Raw genomic sequence first — 21116 nt, forward strand, 5'->3', positions numbered from 1 at the left:
GATGAGTGACTACTGTACTATAATTACTGGTTCTGTTGAATGTTTCTTGTGTATAATGTCCTGTACATTTATAGTGATGTTCTGTAATGTCCTGTACATTTATAGTGCTGTTCTGTAATGTACTGTATAGAATATACTGGGCACTATACAATGTAATATATGGGTACTGTAGGTAATTATTGGTTGCTGCTGGAACCAAAACACATAAACACATTTACATTATTTCCTATGGGAAAACACTGCTCAGTTCTCAAACTGCCTTCCGGAACCAATTAAGTCCGAGGACCGAAGTACCACTGTATATAATTTTTTATTTTTTTTTATTTTTTAAGTCTCCGTCTAGTGAGGGACGGTTTGTGGAAATTGCTCTGAATTAAAAAAAGATAAATAAATGGTTGCAGCCCTGTTTACAGGTTGTGCTGGAAATGCCACCATTGAAGGGAATGAATGAAGATGAGGCGGCAGCTCCTCATTTACCTGTGGACAAGTGTGGGGCTGATTGTAAAGAGGCAGACATGATTTTGTAATCCCTGACATAATTATAGGCATGCTTTTGGAATTAACCAAATATTCAGAAATGTGCACACTTTTGTTTATTTAGGGCAGAAAAAGAGTATTCGCCAATACCACGTGCAGTTTTTTGGCAATGCACCCGAAAGAGCTTGGATATTTGAGAAGAGTTTAGTGTCCTTCAAGGGAGAGCACGAATATGATCGTCTGTGCCAGGAGAGCGCAAAGCAAGCCCCTAAAGCTGAGAAACTCAAGGTGCGCCACTGCCTGCATTGTCATTGACTACACATGTTTGCCCATAGATTCCTACTTAAAACCTTTTTTTTTTTTTTTTTTCCTTTCTGCAGCTCCTAAAACCGATAACTGGTAAACTTAAAACCCAGTGGGACATCGGTATGGAACAAGCTAAAGAAGCCTTATCCATGTCCAGAGAGGAGAGGAAGGATAAATTTACATTTATATACATCAAAGACCGTCCCCATCTGAATCCTAAAGTAGCTGGGGAAGCAGGACTCCCTGTGGAGTCCTACGAAGAAGAGGAGGAAGAAGACGATGAGCCGCCCGAGAGTCCCAAGAAAGATGACGAGGTGCCCAGCAAGAGGAGGAGGGTGTCCAGGCAATCGTCTTCTAGCTGTCAAGACACTGATCCCGATTGGAAAACCACTACTGCAAGCTCGGAGCCTAAGGGTGGCATGACGTCACCCACACCGAAAAGGAAATCTGGAGGGCATAATGCAAGAGGCAGAAAGGGAGATGCTGTGAATCAGTTCCTCGTATTTTGCCAGAAGCACAAAGATGAGGTTTGTCATCCACATTTTGTTCACATTGCCATATTGCTTTTTGCTATTGCAAATATTGCTATTTGTGTTATCGTCTTTGGAACCAATAGAACCCAACATGCTATAAGGTTACAAACACACTTGGCGGGTCTGCAGCGAGTCTCCATGCTGCGTTTTTGCAGCGAGACTCGCTGCAGATCCCGGCCCTATACTTTTAATGGCAGACAAACACGCAGCAGGGATGTACATTCCTGCTGCAAGTTTGTCTGCAGCCCACCCCATTAACCCCCCGGCCGCCGGAGCTGATACTTCACCTGATCCCGACTCTGGCGGTTCCCGATGTCTTCAGCAAGCCGGAGCGGGGACCAGGTGAAGTATATGCTCCAGCCAGCCGCCCGCAGCCCCCCCGCAGCACCTATCGTACGCCCCCCCGCAGCACCGATCGCACGCCCCCCCGATCGAGCGACCGGGGCTGCAGGGGGGCGTGTAAGCGATCGGTGCTGCGGGGGGGGGGGGGGCGTGCGATCAGTGCTGCGGGGGGGGGGGGGCTGCTATCGGGCGGCCGGGGCTGCGGGGGGGGGGGGGGGGGGGGGGCGATCGGGCTGCGGGGGGGGCGATCGGGCGGCCGGGGCTGCGGGCGGCTGGCTGGAGCATATACTTCACCTGGTCCCCGCTCCGGCTTGCTGAAGACATCGGGAACCGCCGGAGCCGGGATCAGGTGAAGTATCAGCTCCGGCGGCCGGGGGGTTAATGGGGTGGGCTGCAGACAAACTCGCAGCAGGGATGTACATCCTTGCTGCGTGTTTGTCTGCCATTAAAAGTATAGGGCCGGGATCTGCAGCTAGTCTCGCTGCAAAAACGCAGCATGGAGACTCGCTGCAGACCCGCCAAGTGTGTTTGTAACCTAACAGTAGAAGTGCTAGGAGCTGGTATACTGTAATGGTATGGCTGAACATCAAAGCCTTATGATGACAAACAGTGTCCTACTGAATTATATAAAGTTCCTCCAAGGTTTCTTATTATAAGGGCTCTGTCTACCTTCAGACATTTTCTGTTCCAGTGTATCTGATATGTAAGAATGAATGAGTTCTGCCAATAGTGTACGGTCACATTCACACGTGTGTAATAAAGTCCCAGCCCACCCATGGGTCTAATGATCATAGATCCCTATAATGCCATCAGTTCAGCTCTGTAGACCCATGATGAGACTGTCATTTGTAATGTGGACACAGATATAATAGGACATGTCTGCATTATGCATGTGTGAATACGACCCTAGCTTAACAATAACCTTCCTTGTAACCCTCAGCTGACCACCCTATGTTGGGCCTTAATGTAATTTATTACATTTTATCATCAATGTGTACTAGAGCCAGGTATCCGTTGATGTAGCCTTGATGCACCGATATGGGGTACTTACAGTAATTTGGGGGTAGGGAGAGGCGCTGGAACAGCAGTTCATGTCCGTGTGTGTGTGTGTGTGTGTATATATATGTGTGTGTGTGTGTGTGTGTGTGTGTATGTATATATATATATATATATATATATATATATATATATATATATACATATATACATTTTAATATATATTTTTATAATTTTCTCTTTGCATTCATCTTACAGGCATAAGTAAAAAAATTATTTACATTAACAATAACATTAAAGAGGTACTCTGGGCTGGGGTAATTCTTATTGTGCGGCCGGGGTGGGTATAGAAGGCGCCAGTCACTTACCTCCCTGGTTCTCCCGTCCAGTTGCCGCTTCCTGGTCTGAACTGCGGCTTGAGGCGTGACGTCTCAAGGCAGCTCAGCCATTTAGCAGCCGAGGCGGGACTCCGCTACGACCGCTAAATGGCTGAGCTGCTTTGAGACGTCACGTCTCAAGCCGCAGCTCAGACCAGGAAGCGGCAACTGGACGCGAGAACGGGGCGCTGTGATCCGGGACCAGGCGCTGGAACCGGGGAGGTAAGTGACCGGCGCTTTCTATATCCGCCCCTGCCTTACAATAAAAGTGACCCCAGCCCGTAGTACCCCTTTAATTTCTACTAATGTATTTGTCTGAATTTAAAGGTTTATATGCATGGCAGACCTGGGGGTACTCTGGATAGATTTTTTTTTTTATCATTTGGTGTCGGAAAGTTATACAGATTTGTTAATTACTTTTGAAACCTCAGGTCTTCCAGTACTTGGTAGCTGCTGTATGTCCTTCTAGTCTGACACAGTGCCCTCTGCTGCCACCTCTGTAAGTGACAGGAACTGTCCAGAGCAGCAGCGAACCCCAATAGAAAACCTCTCCTGCTCTGAACAGTTCCTGACATGGACAGAGGTGGCAGCAGAGAGCACTGACACTTTCTGACATTGGTTGATGTGAATTTTTTCCCCTCTTTAAGCCTTCCAAGTAGCAAAGAAACTTATCAGCACCCCTTGTTCACATGGAGGAGAGTGATGCTGATGGAGTCGGAGCTCTCTCCTTCTGTCTTATCACTTGGATGCCACCATCATAGCATCTGTTAATGGAGATGTCTGGCGCCTGATGTTATTTTCAAAAGAGTCAGGGATTTGGTGGCCTAACCTAACTACAAGCACCTACCTCCCCTACTCCAGTGCTGGGGTCTGCTGTTGGCCCCTTTGGTTCCTGGGCTGACATGTCATGACTCAGGTTCCTGCTCAGACCAGGAAGCAACTGGGAACCAGAGGGGAATGACAGCAGACCCCAGCACTGGAGCTAGGGTAGGTAGGTGCATTTAGTTAGGTTCAGCCACCTCCTCCCCAACTCTTTTGAAAAAATGTCGGCACCGGGTCAGTGGCAAGGATTGGAGTTTTTACCTTAGGCACCCACTGCAGATGGTGCATGCATCATTCTACAGAGTTGTGCACCATGGAGTTAATGGTGAAGATGGAAAAATTTCCTTATTAACTCCCTGTGCATACTTACTAATCTTCTGGTCACAGCTACGTTCCCATTCTGCCACCTTCTGATGACATCTCACCTTCCACTCCCAGATGAGCGAGACGTCATGAGAAGCTGCAGGGATGGGGAACCCTGCGGCCCTTCAGCTGTGGCAAAACTACAATTGCCATCATGCCAGAGCTTTTACAGCAGCTGGAGGGTCGCCCGTTCCTCATCCCTGTTTTATTGCATGGCAGGCAGTAAGAAGAATTTTCTATTTGCCTGGAACCCCCTTTAAGTAGATTCCCTAATGAATATTAGTGCCTGCGTAGTACAATATATTGAGGGATTGCTGTGAATTTAAGCTGTTCCTAATTTTGTCCCTCTGTAGGTAATAAGTGAACATCCCGACGCTTCCAGCGAAGAGATAGAAGAGTTACTCGAGTCGCAATGGAACATGCTCAGCGATAAACAAAAAGCCCGCTATAATACAAAGTTTGCCATAATCACCTCGCCCAAATCTGAAGAAGACTCTGGTAAACCTGATACTGCACTGTACTCTAAGGCATTTAAATAGCTTTCATGATGCTTTTAAATGGGAGCAAACCTTTCTACTAATCCCTTTTACTATAATATATATAGCCCATTGTTTTGTATGTTCCACGTAGACGCAGTTACATATCCTTCTCTTTTATTGTTTTATGTATAACACAGATGTAGAGAGTCTATTTTATAGCAATGAAAAAAAAGGAAAGAAAATCCCTTGCTTACCCTGGTTTACGTTTGATCAAGATGCTGGAAGAGCGATCAGTCCGACAGCATATCTAATACCAAGTTATTTCCTCATAAATAGATTGACGTTTGTTTCTCACTAGTCCGCTCTGAATGGATGCAAAAATAGTGTCGGTATAATATGTACACCCGCTATCTGCAGCTATACCAACCCCACCTAGAACGCTTCTGTTTGCTGCAATTGCCCTTTAGTTAGGTGTACGCCAGCTCTTTATTTAAAGGTGAAGTGCAATGCCTTTCAAAATACATTTATTATAAGCAAGGGGCTTCATGTTTTATTTCAAATGTGTATTTGTCTGTGGATGAAAAGTAAAGAGGAGCCTAACAACCCTCCTTAAAGTAATAATGCTTGGGTATCTTTTCTCTGACCTTCACGTTGTATTGTTCCTATGTTGTTCCTCCTGGCAATGAATGACTAATTTGAGAATTGCAGAGTGGAAGAATAACAGAGGAACAGACAGGTTTAGAACAGGTGCTCTTTAGGAAGGTAATGATGGAGGGAAGGTATCCTGTTTTTGCTTATAGAAACAAGGCCCAGCAGTCTCCCTTTTATATGGCACAATCGCCAGAAACAATAAAATTATCCTTATCGCCTGCACATTGCCCTCTGTAAACAGGCGACATGCAACAGAGAGTGCGGGGGTTATCCAGGATTAGAGAGAGCACATCTACTTCCTTGCAAAAAACAGCGCCGCCCCTGTCCTCAGGTTGTGTGGGGTATTCTAATTCAGCTTCATTCTTTATGATGGAACCGAAGCAAACCCCACATCCAAACTGAGAACAGGAGAGATGCTGTTTCTGGAAGAAATCAGACCTATTTTTCTAAGCTTGGATAACCCCTGCACAATTGTTTCAGCAATCATTTATGCAGTCTGGGAGAGCGGTGGGAAGGCTCAGTAAAAGAGCACGGATCTTTGAGATTGGCGTTCATTATTATGCCCCTTTCAGCCCGTCTGTAAGAGCCTAGCTTAGAACAAACGTCTTGGCATGGTGTTTATATATAGTATAGGGGGCCCCAGAAATCTTAAAGGGTGCTGTCATACTGCTAGGACTCACCACCTTATGATTTTTGGGGGGTTGACCTCCACTTACCATGCGCAAAAAAAAAAAAAAAAAAAGCTGTAATGCTGAATAATTGCTACAACTTCACCCCTAGTGCTGTTGTGAAGGGGTCATAGTTGTATATCAGCACCGTCATGTCTTTTTTTTGTCTTATGAATTGATCATGGTCTGACCCTCACTGATCCTAAATGATGGCATATCCTAGTTCTATATCCTCACTTTATGGAATAAACCCCTTAACCGGTTTCTAAATACCATATTTAGTTAACAGAGGGAAGTCAGTCTTCCCTCATGTCCCCCAGCCTACCTAGGACCCTTGCCCTTGAGCTGGAGCAGAGAGCTCTGATTCTAGACAACCCATTGGTGTAATTTAAAATGGTGTAATACTCACTTTCCCCTGTGGGAGTGCTGTAGTGAAATTGCACACTCGTTGTTAAACTGTCCTGGCTGCAACTTTTATTTTTCATCCAAAGACAAATAAACATTTCTAATGAAATGGTGGAGGGGGGAACCCTCATAAGTGCAACTACAATTTAGGCTGCTGAACATTGGTGACAAAGTTTACATTTATCAATCCTTGGTGCTCTTACAATGCAAGTAATGTTGGGGCTAGCCAGTAGAGACCTTAGTGACCTATTAGAAGGATCAGAGTTTCTGGTAGAGAGGTCACTCCTAAACTTTATTGAAGTCAGATGAGTGGAAAAACCCCGGTTTCTATATGAGAGCGTTACCTTTGTGTGTGCTCGGTGTTGCCGTCAGCAAGTCTGTTATCACCTCCTCCCACAGAGCAGCATTATATATATATCCTGATGCAAAACTGCAAATCCCATCAACTGTCATGATGGGAGTTGTAGTTCTGCAACATTTGGAGAACCCCAAGGATGGGGAACCCTGCCATAGAGTTTAGTTTGCAAAACGCTGCTATAAAGGAGCCCTATAAATATTCCAGTATTATATATAACCATAGCCAAGCATCACACACTATAGGCCCGGGCCTCCTCCATCATTGGAGTACCGATTTGTCTGTATCTCAGCAACTGTCATGGAATTATTGGATTAGATGGGGAAACGGCAAAAAAAAACAAAAACCCTTCTGTATCCTTCAAGGTGCAACAACGAAGACTGCGGGGGAAGCCAAGCGGAGCGCGTTCCAAGAGCTACCAAAGAGGCGGTCAAGATCAAGAAGTAATTGAAATTCATGTTGCTAATTTCTCCACAATAACTTCATGGATTTTTAAGAGTATAGAGATGGGTTTTTTGTCTTTTTAAAAAAAAAATTTTTTTTTGCTCAAAAGTCTAAACAAAAACCACAACCAACTGCATGTACTAATACTCATCACAGGGTTGCGGAGTTTGGTTAGACATATGCTATTTCACCTATCTGCCAGATACCTCTTAGACTCGGCCCCTCGTCTTCTGTCCAGCTAGATATTAAGCGACGTCCTGTGCCGAGGAGCTTGTAACCTCCAAGGGGCAGGCTTCTGTGTTCTTATAGGAGGACATAATCGTGTACTCTTTACTGTCATACGGCTTCCTTATGAAGACTGCTTGTAAATATCTTTTTATTGTGGTTCTGATACCCCCCCGTACCCCCTCTCATCGTGCAGTCCCACATTGTATCCGCCCGTCAGTAACGGCACAGTGGTCCTCCTGATACTTAATGGTAACCCTCTCCATCCTAATAAACAACGTCATTTCATCTGTTTTATACATGGAGTAACTATAGTGGTGTTGCAACTTGCTAGCTTTGTCAGAGATGCAAAGTTCCTTCTCCTTTTTTTATTTTTTATTTTTAACTTTTTTTTGTGTGACCTCTTAACGCCCCATGGGGGGGGCACCCACTTCTGGTGTATTATCAAAGTCGCATGTTACCGATTCATGCTAACACAGTGATGATGGAAGGAAAACTGTGATTATTTATATGCTGTGCATCCTATGCTTACGGTTTCTTAAGGTAAATGGGTGACATTAGCCAGCAATAAATAAAACAATTGACCTTTTACTTGGCGTTGGTTAAGTCCTGTCTTTGTGCACACTACACATACATACAAGTGAGTGTCGCGACTCGCTGCAGGTATCGGTATGGGAAATCCTTGGGTGGGTGGGGAGAGAAAGAGGAAGAACCACAGAACTCTATGGATTTCAGAATTTATTTATTTTTTTACCCATAGACTGCAAAGTATATGCTGAATTAGCCTTTGACCTCTAACGGGACCTATAGATGTCTGTGGGGCTGCATTTTTTTTCTTTTTAAACCGTGCTGTGTTTTCTCCTTTGTTTTCTGCCACATACATTTATGGCACATTGATAGAATATGCCATTCAATGTATGATCTAGTTGGGATCTATTATGGGGCTGCCTTGCTTCAGGGCCCCTTTGGCTGCTGTCGGTGGCAGATGATACTCTATGGGCTGCCTGGGTTGAGCATAGAGGGGCACAGCTTCAGAAATCTGTGGGGTACCAGTGGCTGAACCCCATTGGATCATACATTTATGGCATTGATCAATTTGCCATAAATGGGAAGGGGTGTAGGGCTCACACGCTGCAGATTTGTTATGGAAGATGTGTCCGCAACAAATCTACCGCTGTGGACCTCTGCTTTGCTCTCATCTTATGTACGTGGCCTATTGCATTAGATCTGCCATAGAAATGTGACCAAAAAATGTTGAGAGGTGAGTCTATCGTGTTCCTGGGTTTTTTTCATACACATTTCACAACCTCCCCCCCCTAAAGGTAGATTGCATGGAAATACACGAAACCACATAGAGGCGGACAAAGGCAAAGCACCTGATGAGGACGCGGCTCCTAGGAAGAGGCTCAGAACCCACATTCAGAAGGTAATGTCTTTCCATGTGTACTCGTCTGATACTAACAACGTAGTGGAGGCCTAGATCTAACCCAGCTGCTGACCCCTAGGTCGTTGCCCGATAGGGTGAGCAAAGTGGAGGTGGTATATGAATCCTGCACATTGAGCTTGATAGCTTTGTAAACTTGAGGCTAGGTTCACACATAGTATTGGGGTCAGTGTTTTTAGCCAAAATCAGAAGTTAGTCAAAATATTAAGGTGCAGATCTTCCCATTATAGTTTATTAAGTCTGTTCCACTCCTGATTATGACAAAATACAATGTGTGAGCAAAGCCCAATGGTTATGCAAAATCTGAAGCTAAGAGGTACAATTGTTGCACTAACTTGGTATTCATGGATGTCCTTGGAGATGAAATAGCATTCTCTACCACAGGGATTCTGGACATAAAAGCGACCTTTGAACTTTACTTAATAAAAAGCGGCATAAACCATGTCCCGATAAGACGTCTCTATGAATGCTGATGGAAAGCAAATTCCCCACACCGGCCATCTCTAGCTTTAACACTGTAGCCAGAGCAAATGATCTCAAATCTAATTCTGGAAAACTTTGTCTCTACATATAATCGATAACTACTTTATTTGTTACTTCTGCGGAGGAAGCATCATGCGACCAGGCAAGGTAGCTTTCTCCTGTAAAACTCCCAGAATGCAATGCACTGGTAATCAGAAACCAGAGGAATTTGGAATTAGGCTTTGAGCGTAAAGAAAGCAAAACAACATGAAGGGAGTCAACCAGCGAGCCAAACCAACCACCCAACCCCCCCTCTCTCGTCATGTAGTCCTGGCTTTGGCTTGACATGTCCAGCTTAAAAGAACAACACAAATAAATAATCTATCTATCTATCTATCTATCTATATATATATATATATATATATATATATATATATAGCCCACAGCGGTGACGCCTAGAAGTGACATCATTGTTTGTCCTTTTTATTGCCTCTTTTTTTACTGCTATATATCGTATGCGTGTGTCACTGTTGTGTATCTATAAGTGGCTTATTATAATGTTGAAGGGGAATATATACATTTGCAACCAATATTCTTATATCCCCCCACAAGCCACCTAAAAAAAGTATAAGATCCTACGTGTCCTGAGTATACAGCTCCAGTGCATAGCTGTGTGTCATTGTCGGTACAGACTGCTGACTGATCTCACAGTCTACCGTGGGTATATACATGTAGTAGGAAGAAAGACTGCAGTGTTATGCTACACAGGATACATTACTATTGCACTGGACTGTAGGATCTAATTAAGTTGGAAATTGGACGCACTTATAAGGCAAGGCCTACACAGTGATTTCTGGTCACGTGACTCATTTATACAATATGCCTGTATATAAATATCACTGTGGATATGACTCAAGCCTAGGGCTACACCAGGAGTCCTAAGTTATATCCACAGAAATGTATCTATATATATGTATCTATTACATACACACACACACACACACACACACACACACACACACACACACACACACACACACACACGTATAATACTGCACAGATGAAATAGCCTAAAAGGTAATGCTGATATCTTTTCTGAATCTGTGAAAGTGAAGTTGCTGGCATTACGATGGAGGTCATTTAATACCCATTCTATCTGAGTAATATTTTTAGACATTAAACTTTGTTAGCTGTCTGTATGGAAATGAAATACCTGGAGTTACTAAGGTGTTAAAGGGCACATCATGTATTTATCTCTTCTGCTGCTGCAAGCATGCCCCCTGCCTAATGATTGACAGCAGGAAGGGCCACTAATCATGGAGGCGTGCTTACAGCAGGAGATGAGACTAATGTACAGAGTCAAAGCTTCAGTGGAACGCCATAATGACTCCATGTACATTATTGATGTACCGCACAGGCAAAATTTTTTAATTAACTATATATCTACGTACATGTGTGAAGTGACCTACACCACACTGCCAAAAGCTTCATTTTGAGAAAAAAAAAATCCTTTAAGAAAGTGACCTAGAAACCTTAACCCTGTCTTTTAGTTCACGTTTTCTTACAGATTTATTACTGTAAACACATACTTAATCTGCTGTGGATTCTATCAATATCGATACTGTAGCTTAAATCAGCAGCAGATTAGGTATGTGGGAACCTTCATGCTTCTAGATCAGGGATGTCAAACTCAGGCCCTCCAGCTTTTGCAAAACTACAATTCTCATCATGCCTGGTCAGCCACAGCTTTAGCTGTCCAGGCATGATGGGAGTTGTAGTTCTGACACAACTGAAGGGCCTGAGTTTGACACCTGTGATCTAGATTATCTCCACATTGTATAGGGACACTAGATCTCCAGCCAAAACCCCCTGGTACACAGGATCAGCACCCAGCGAAGATCACATGAAGATTTATCAAAACTGGTGTAACAGAGGAGAGTTTCCCAATCTGTAATATGATTGGTGACTATGGGGAGTGTTTCCACTTGCTGCACCATCTTTGATAAAACAATTCCATAGACAATCCACTGTGGGGAAAACCAGGTATAAACACATTTGTTGTGCACTTCCCAAGGGAATACATTGTATTTGCCAAGTTTTCTCTTCTCCTTGTTCTGTACATGGAAGGAACAGACTTCAGTGCCCATAATCCTGCCCAGTAAATGCATTTATTAATTCCAGAAACGGCGCCTCCCTTGACCGGTGTTGCAGCTCATTGCCATTCACTTCAGGCATGAAGGCAGCATCAGGTTATTGCAGTGTTATAGTAGTAATATAGATAACAACTGATCCGATGGCCCACCTCCCAGACCCCCGATCACACTTGTATATTCTGTCAGTACATGATGCTGCAGACATACAGCGTCATATCACTTCCTGTTCTCACATGGCATGCGTAGCTCTGCTTGGAGGATGAATGCTCTTCTATAACTTTCCACCAGATGGCAGACAAGGCCCAGTATTGTGTATAATTGACGACTATATTCCTATATGTGCCCCCTCCTCCTCCTCTAATTTACATGTAATAAACCTCATTGTGCCCTCATTCCCGCACGCATTGATTATACGGTGAAAGGTTGGGCTTTTATGTAAGATATTCACACACTCTGCAGCGTCCATGAAAATGAATGCACAGTTTTATGAGGTTTTTCTTTTCACCTTTGTTATTGACTTTGCTTTTTTTTTTTTTCTTGACTGTAGCAAGCGGAAATCAGCAGTGACAAGGTCTCCAAGAACTGTAGAGGCAGAGAAAGCATCCCTGTTAAGTCCCAGTCAGGTAACACACATTCTGGAATAAATATAGCAAAGTGGCTCCCAGAACCCTCAGGAAACAGCTGCTTTTGCTAGGGGAGGATGCTGTGTTCACTTCTCCTGCAGCGACCTCTACAGGGAAATGTTGTATTTCTTATTTTTTTATTTATTTTTTTTAAACTATTTTATAAGGCACAATTTCAGTTTGCATCATATGTACCTCAGAAAAGAGGAAACATTGTTATAAGAATGTCATAAGGGATATGTCAAAAGTTTATATTGATCGGGATCTGAGTGTTCAAGCCCTCACAGATCATTAGGATGAGCGGAGAGGGAAGAGTGTGGTCACATGGCGAGACTGTCCCATAGACTCACTACATAGCACCATCTTGGCCGAGTGCCACAAAGCCAGGAGAGAATGTGCTAAGCAGCTCGTACCACTGATTGATCCGGGTCTGAACATATATGTTTCTGAACATATAGATATGTCTCTATGACATTAAAAGTTGCTTGAACCCATTTTGGGGTAACTAGTGTCCTCAGTGTTGCAATGCATATTCTCCATTAAGCAAAGACTGTGGGGTATTTACTTAGACTGGCATTTTATGCCTCCAACCATAAAGGTTATCTCAAGACTAAAGTGTTACAGAGACATTTCAAGAGGTTTTATCAGTTAGACCTCCTCCAAACCCCCCACCCCCTAAACATGCTGGGAGAATTGCTTGGCTAAGCGCCTCCTTCCACATCTTGTTGCTCACTGCAGGAGATGGATTATGTAGAAAGTATATAAAGCCCCCCCCCCCCCCTAAACCACTTGTACCTTCGGATAGCTGCTTTTAATCCAAGATCTGTCCTGGGGTCCGTTCGGCAGGTGATGCAGTTATTGTCCTAAAAAACAACTTTTAAACTTACAGCCCCATGCTCAAAGAAAGTATCTGTGCCCTAACTTTGCACCACCCCTCCGTCCCTCCTTCCCACCCTCTTCATCATTAGGAATGCCACTGGAACATTTTCTCCTGTCTGAACAATGCACAGGTGCTTTAACGATTCAGCCCATGTGCCGGGCTGACACAGCTGAGGAATAGTAGACAATCTGCCTGGGGCATTCCTAATGATGAGGAGGGCGGGGAGGAGGGACGGAGAGGTTGTGCCAGCCTAATACATACACAATCTAAGTCCCGGCCGTTGGGCACAGGGCTGCCGGATTAAAAGTTGTTTTTATGACAATAACTGCATCCCCTGCCGAACGGATCCCAGGACAGATCTTGGATTAAAAGCAGCTATCCGAAGGTACAAGTGGTTTGGGGGGGTCAGATTGTGGGTACAGAGTCGCTTTAATGTAGGGAGAGAAGCACTTCACCCTACTCGCTCTAGCATTCGCTGGTGATTTAACCAATGAAAACTTCTAAAAAGGTAGGTTGTTTGTTTTTTTTTTTTTGTTTTTTTTTTAGTTATGATTTAAATTTTGATATTATGATATAGATGGATAAATATCTGATCTGTGGAGACCCCTGCATGCACTTAACAAAAGACTACTAAAGATAACTGAGTCGAGTGCTTGGCTATTTTTAGGAAGTGAATGGAGCATTGGCTGAGCATTACAACTCGTATGGTGGTCAAGGGGCCTTTGTTCTTGTTATCAGTGGACCCTCACTAGTTGGGTCCTCATATTTCATCTGTAGAGGAGTGACAGACTTTCCCAAGATTAAAACCTTAGTAAATTTAGGATTGCTACGCGTTACCCAGGTGGTGTTTCTTCCCATTTTTACCACCAATTTAAGGGGTGGGGGTATGTGCAATATTGATTGTCTCCCTTTGTTTTTAAACCAGTGCACAACCTTTCTGATGCTTGTAAGCCACTGAAGAAGAGGAACCGCAATTCTGACTTGGCCTCAGTCCCACTGGCCGTGAGCAAGAGTTCATCTCCTCTGTCTATGATCGAGAATGAGGTACAGACCCATTGATTCCGCTGCCTGGAGCTTTGTCTTGCACAAAGCATTTTATGTGAATTGCATAGAGACAGACGCTTATTTAGTCCGGGAATGGTGGTAATCATAGAATTGCACGGTTACCACATTGCAACCTTGATGTATTCCTATGGGGACCTTGCTACTTTCTTGGGCTTTTTACATGGTCGCTAGTGCAGAACAGATGCTATATATACAGAAGGGGAAGGAAGGCATAAGTTTTTCATAAGGCTAACAGACTTGATCCAGTCTTTGTAATGTGCTACCTGCTAATCTCATAGGTGTCTGACGAAAGATCGGAGTCGCCTTCTGAGAGTGCAGATGAATCGCTGGTGTGCAAGAAGTCTGATAGAGCAAAGAAGGAACTAGTATGCCTGGTAAGACGTCACCACTGTACCTAAATTTGGTTGATGGTTGACCTTTAAGCAAATATAAAAATGATATATAAAAAATTATTTTAGCCATACCAACGCACTGTAACATGTGATCTATTCAACTGAATGGAGTCCCATATGATTGAAGGAAGGGCTCGGACCACCTTAGTATTACCTCCACTGTGTCGTTGATACGCTATCTTGCATTATTCTCTTTTATGTCATTTCTAGGTCTGTGAAAAAGCGGGGGATCTCCTGTTATGTGAAGGTCTGTGCTGCTCCGCTTTCCATTTATCGTGTGTTGGACGCACAGAAAAGCCAAATGGCCCATTTCAATGTCAAGAATGTACATCAGGTAGGAGCTGGCGCTAAAAGCATTCACAGCAAATGCATTTAACACTGACACTATAGACTGAAAAGGTTTTTAACCCACATTGCCCTAGATAGCATTCTGGCTGTTTGCAGTCTCTACTAGAGGGAAAGGCCTTGGAGCTTTCTGTATTGTGGGGCTATGCAGCCACAGACCAGTCAGTAATGCTGATCCCTATCAAAAACTGAAAGTCCCTACAAAGGATATGTAAGCATCAGAACTGGTGGATCACTTACCTGGGGAGCTGATGGCACCAGGATGTTCTATAGAAAAAAATCAAGCCACGCTGCACAACATACTGGAGTTAAAGGAGTATTCCACTGGATAGCTCATCAGTAACTGATCGGCACCACAATACACACTGGGTTTGTAATACACAATGGGTTTGGGTCCCATTCAAGTGAAAAGCACCTCACTACCGCTACACAGTAAATAGAGACACACTCATTTCAGTGTGTATTGCAGTGCCAAACAGTTGACATAGGTTACTAATGAACAGTCTTGTCGATAGCCTGGAAAACCTGTCAGCAGCTTTTTGCTGACTAAATTTAAGTCAATATACAATAGGACTTCTTACTCTTGAATCGGGAGATGGAACTTACTTCAATCTGTTGCTCCAGTGCCAAGATATAAGCTTTAGTGCTTTTATACAAATTGGGGCATAAAGCCCATGGGGTGTTCCTCTAGGTTGCAAAAGCCAGGCAATTGTCACCTGTCAATCTAGACAGAGTGGGTATTTTCATGCAGGCACAGGGGTGTTAGTTAAGAGAGAAGAGGGCTGGACGTTCTTGGACCTTATGTCTTTATTTGCATAAAGCATCTAGACATTGTATATCAGCGCCGGAGCGATGTATTGAAATAAGAGTTATTTGTCCTGATGCAGGGTAGGAAGTCCTCTTGTTTGCTCCTTATCTTTGTTCTGCTCATTCATTGTTATATTAGAAATTAAATTGTAAAAGGACTTCACACTCCAATAGGAAGGGTGTTTCTGTCAATTTTATACACTCCTGCTCTCTCTTCCTCTGCAGGCATTCACTCCTGTTTTGTATGCAAGCAAAAGGATACAGATGTAAAGCGTTGCAGCGCATCCCACTGTGGCAAATTTTACCATGAGTCCTGTCTGCGGCAGTATCCTAATGCAATATTTGATGGGAAAGGATTCCGCTGCCCGCTCCATCACTGTGCCAGTTGCCTTATTCCTAGCCATTCAAATGCCAGAACAATCAAAGGTCGGCCCATACTCCTCCCCTTCCCTACCCTATGTGCAGTCTGTTCTTTGTATTGGAAAATTAAGCTTTGCTTTATGTTTTGTAGGTAAATTGATGCGCTGTGTCCGCTGCCCGGTTGCCTACCACGGAGGAGACCTGTGTATAACTGCGGGATGCACAGTGCTTTCTCCTTCCAGTATCATCTGTTCCGCTCACTTTGTTGCCAAAAAGGGCAAAAGCCACCATGGCCATGTCAATGTGTGCTGGTGTTTCGTGTGTTCCAAAGGTATATGTTACTTTTATTTTTTTAGAGCGACTCTGTACCCACAATCTGACCCCCCCCAAACAACTTGTACCTTTGGATAGCTGCTTTTAATCCAAGATCTGTCCTGGGGTTTATTTGGCAGGTGATGCAGTTATTGTCTTAAAAAACAACTTTTAAACTTACAGCCCCTTGCCCTATGGGAGTATCTGTGCCCTAAGTTTGCACGACCCCTCTGTCCCTCCTCCCCACCCTCCTCATCATTAGGAATGCCACTGGAACATTTTCTCCATGCTGAACATTTGCACAGGTGTCTTAGCGATCCGTCCCATGTGCCAGGCTGACACAGCTGACGAATAGTAGGCAATCTGCCTGGAGCATTCCTAATGATGAGGAGGGACAGAGGGGTTGTGCCAGCCTAATGCATACAAAATCTAAGCCACTCCCGTTGGGCACAGGGCTGCCAGTTTAACAGTTGTTTTTTTTAGGACAATAACTGCATCACCTGTCGGAACGGACCCCGGGACAGATTTTGTATTAAAAGCAGTTATCCGAAGGTACAAGCAGTTTGGGGGGTCAGGTTGTGGGTACAGATTTTTATCAATTTTGTGAATCTCATGTAACCAAATGTTAGGAATGAATGAAACAACCTGCAAACAGCACATGCTTTGTGGATGAACCAAAGGATTGTGCATGCTTTATACTGATGAGCAATGTGTAGACACTCCTCACACGTCTATAATGTAGCTGTAACTTTGAAATGCCTCTTTAACTTTTTTTTTTAATTCCTATTCAGGTGGAAGTCTACTGTGCTGTGAGTCTTGTCCTTCTGCTTTTCATCCTGACTGCTTGAATATTGAAATGCCAGATGGCAGCTGGTTTTGCAATGACTGCAGGGCAGGGAAGAAGCCACGATATCAGGACATTATTTGGGTGAAACTGGGCAACTACAGGTATGAATTTGCATCTTCTGGTATACAAGCAACTCCTGGGTTGTCACTACATAGGACATGGGAACATGATTAGAATACAATGTAAACCTATTGGTGACATCTGCCATAGATTTTGGGCGCAGGGTCTGTGCACTTAGCTGTATGGCATGAGGACAGTGCTGACTGCATAAGCTCCATCTGCAGCAGGTGTCTTCTTTATATTACAGTGTCTGGGCTCATATATATGATCAGAATATAGGCTGTAGCTTTTACCAGATTGAATTTACCATCCCACTCCTGCCCATTCAATGATGGTTATGTTAGGGAGTTACCTTAGCAATATTCTGTTTTACTGTATAAATGTAGGTTGCTCTTTTTTTCCCTTGCTGTTTTCCTTAGTAAGGCATACTTGTTTGTGTTGTTGCTTTTTCTATTACATAGATGGTGGCCTGCAGAAGTATGTCACCCCAAAAACATCCCTCCAAATATCCAAAAGATGAAACACGAAATTGGAGAGTTCCCAGTTTACTTTTTTGGCTCCAAAGACTATTACTGGACGCACCATGCCCGGGTATTTCCGTACATGGAGGGGGATCGTGGCAGCAAACATCATGGAGTGAAAAGCATAGGCAAAGTCTTTAAAAATGGTGAGTTATTGGGAAAAAAACAACTGTCCAGCACATAAATTTTTGATGACTTTATTAGTTAATATTTCACCAAGCTTTATAAAACTGACCACGCTGACGTCAGTAATGTATAGTAGTTGGAGCTTCTGCTCCTACAGAAAAGTATTGGGTCTTAATGAACTAATGTAACTGATGTGTGAACGCAGTTTTCCTGATGAGACAAGACATCTGCGGCTGCTGAGACGGTCAGCTGATTTGACCAAGGGAAGCTGCGGCCAAACAGATTTTTTTAATTTGTCCCCCGCTGCATGCTGGCGCTTATGCTCACCAGAGATGATCAGTGTCCCGTGGTGTGGCGCCGTTCAAATCTTTTGCGCGTTTACGTCACCGCTGATCTGACCCCTTTTCTGTCTCCGTGTTGATTTAAGGCTGGAAGTCACGCTCTCCATAGAGGGAATGCATTGGAGAGCGTGACTTCCAGCCTTCAATCAACATGGACACAGAAGATCGGTGACATCAATGCTCGCCGTATTTGAATGGCACCGCAGGACCAGAACGAAGCCAGGCCACAGAACACCGATCATCGTTGGTGAGTATACACACCAGTTTCCGGAGTGCTGCTTTAATATTTACATAAAACCAGAAGACTCCACCCTAGAGTAGAGATAAATTTTGAGGTAGCCGTATGCTGACAAAACTGCCTCTGCATGCTTTGGCCAGGTGTCATACATTATTGTTAGTATATTGCGCAGCCATTGGCTACTGCATGCAGATGTGGTCTTGATCAAATGTGGCTGCCACAAAGTGAGGCTATACCAGGAATTTGTCCCAGTAAGTTCCATGGTGCAACCCATGTACTTGTGTATTGACACCTTTCAAAAATTTCTTCCTTCCTTTCCCCCATTTCAGCTTTGCAAGAAGCGGAGGATCGGTTTATTGAGATCCAGTCGCAAAGAAGAGCAAAAGAATCTCAGGAAAATGAAAAAAAGCCACCTCCTTATAAGCACATAAAGGTAAGTTCTAGGGAGGCGTCTGCTCCAGTCACTGGTTGCATTGCTGAGAGTCATTCATCCTAATCCTGGGTTTTGTCTCTATTCAGGTGAACAAACCTTATGGAAGAGTACAAGTTTACACTGCTGATATATCTGAAATCCCCAAGTGCAATTGTAAGCCGACCAGTGACAAACCCTGTGGACTTGACTCTGAATGTCTGAATAGAATGCTGATGTATGAATGCCATCCGCAAGTGTGCCCTGCCGGAGGCAGATGTCAGAATCAGAGCTTCACCAAGCGTCTGTATCCAGAAACCAAGATCATTAAAACTGAGGGGAAGGGATGGGGTCTCATCGCTACCAGAGACATAAAAAAGGTAAACTGCAGCTTCATCCTAAGGCTTTACGGCAGCTCATGTCCGTCCTGACCCAATATCACATGCACTGTCCATAGGATAAGGGGTGTCAGACTTGCGGCCCTTCAGCTGTTGTGAGCTACAACAAAGCTTTGGCTGTCCAGGCATGATGGGAATTGTAGTTTTGCAACAGCTGGAGGGCCAGAAGTTTGACACCTGTGGAGTAAGTCCTGTTTTATTGATTTTATGTCTCATTTTAATTCCAGGGCGAGTTTGTGAATGAATACATAGGGGAACTTATAGATGAAGAAGAGTGTATGGCGAGGATTCGCCACGCACAGGAGAACGATATCATGCACTTTTACATGCTGACCATTGACAAGGTAACAGAAAGCGATTAGCTCTGCTGCAAAATTGATATGATCCCATCATTATAAATCCGCTTCCAAGACTGAATAGAGCATAAAATGTTATGTGAATTATAAATCCAGTTTCTCTAAAGAGATTTACAGCTATAGGATTTGTACATTTTATGGTGTTATCCAGGACATTCGATGGCCTATCCTTAGGATAACGCCGCCATATGCATCTGATAGCTATTAGCCAATAGGTCAGACAACAGCTATTTCTCCTGATCACCAAATACATCCGCCACATATAAACAGATGGTTGGCCGATCCTGCCAAAATTGGTGGGTTTAGCTGATACATGCCTAACGTCTGAAGTGGGTTTTAGTCATCAATATCAGATCAGAAACGGTCACACAGGGTTTCCTACCTTTTGGGGGCATGGTTTTTCCTACCTTCTTTCTGAGTTCAATATCCTTTTAAGAGATTATATGGTACCTGAAAATTTATGGCCAGTTTCCACATTTTAGAAACCCCAGCATGTGTCCATAGTAGGTAGTTGACTACAAACAAACCCCTGTGTGCACTGATCCTAAAGTCATGCTTCTTTGTTTGCAGGATCATATTACAGAGGGTTTGTTTGTAGTCTGTTACCATGGAGACAGAAAGCTCTGCACAGGAGCTGTGAACCTAAACAGTAGGATATCTTTATTTGGTATAAAATGATTGCAGTGGTAATTGGCAGCTGAACACAGGATTTAGAACATTGTACTTTTTTTTTTTTTTTATTAAATGTAGTATCCAGTTCCCTTTTAGGCTCTGCACCCTCAGCGCTGTGCCTCATTGTGGTAACAGATGCTAGGGGATTGAGCTACATTATTTCTGCACTGTTTTGGGAGTGTCCCATGCAGATCTATGTGACACTACAGTGATCAGTCCTACACCTCTGAGCAGTCCTAATAAGACTTATCATGTGTATTATGTGCTGTAGATTGTTCTTACTAATTTTTAATGACTCCAATAATAATCCTGTTCCTACATACCAGATTAGGGGCGTATATTTATTGCAATGTGTGCCTTACTCTGAAGATCCCAGCATGTCTGTGCATTAATGGGGTAGAAATAATTGTTAGAAAAAAAAAAAGATTGGTAATTTACTTCTATTTAAAAATCTCCAGCCTTCCAGTACTTATCAGCTGCTGTAAGTCCTGCAGGAAGTGGTGTATTCTCTCCAGTCTGACACAGTGCTCCCTGCTGCTGCCACCACTGTTCATGAAAGGAACTGTCCAGAGCAGCAGCAAATCCCCGTAGAAAACCTCTCCTGCTCTGTACAGTTCCTCACATGGACAGAGGTGGCAGCAGAGAGCAGTGTGTCAGACTGAAAAGAATACATCACTTCCTGCAGGACATAGAGCAGCAGATAAGTACTGGATATCCTGCAGGAACTGGTGTATTCTTTCCAGTCTAAAACTGTGCTCTCTGCTGCCACCTCTGTCCGTGTCAGGAACTGTCCAGAGCAATAGCAAATCCCCATAGAAAACTTCTCCTGCTCTCCAGACTGGAAAGAATAAGCCACTTCCTG

General features: G+C 43.8%; 1 protein-coding gene across 2 annotated transcripts in view; it reads left to right on the top strand.

Moving 5' to 3' along the window:
- The window catches only part of NSD2 (nuclear receptor binding SET domain protein 2), a 57470-nt gene that overhangs the window by 22853 nt on the left and 13501 nt on the right, over positions 1-21116 (top strand). For both annotated transcript variants that reach the window (XM_069977294.1, XM_069977293.1), the window contains exons 4-19: positions 602-765; positions 858-1310; positions 4570-4714; positions 7140-7217; positions 8766-8869; positions 12050-12125; positions 13931-14049; positions 14349-14444; positions 14673-14796; positions 15840-16040; positions 16126-16305; positions 17078-17234; positions 17655-17860; positions 18749-18852; positions 18939-19208; positions 19454-19570. In XM_069977294.1, coding sequence (XP_069833395.1) covers positions 602-765; positions 858-1310; positions 4570-4714; positions 7140-7217; positions 8766-8869; positions 12050-12125; positions 13931-14049; positions 14349-14444; positions 14673-14796; positions 15840-16040; positions 16126-16305; positions 17078-17234; positions 17655-17860; positions 18749-18852; positions 18939-19208; positions 19454-19570 — 2594 coding nt within the window. The remainder of the gene's footprint in view (positions 1-601; positions 766-857; positions 1311-4569; positions 4715-7139; positions 7218-8765; positions 8870-12049; positions 12126-13930; positions 14050-14348; positions 14445-14672; positions 14797-15839; positions 16041-16125; positions 16306-17077; positions 17235-17654; positions 17861-18748; positions 18853-18938; positions 19209-19453; positions 19571-21116) is intronic.

The sequence above is a fragment of the Dendropsophus ebraccatus genome, chromosome 7 (genome assembly GCF_027789765.1).
Source record: "Dendropsophus ebraccatus isolate aDenEbr1 chromosome 7, aDenEbr1.pat, whole genome shotgun sequence".
Classification (NCBI taxonomy): Eukaryota; Metazoa; Chordata; class Amphibia; order Anura; family Hylidae; genus Dendropsophus; species Dendropsophus ebraccatus.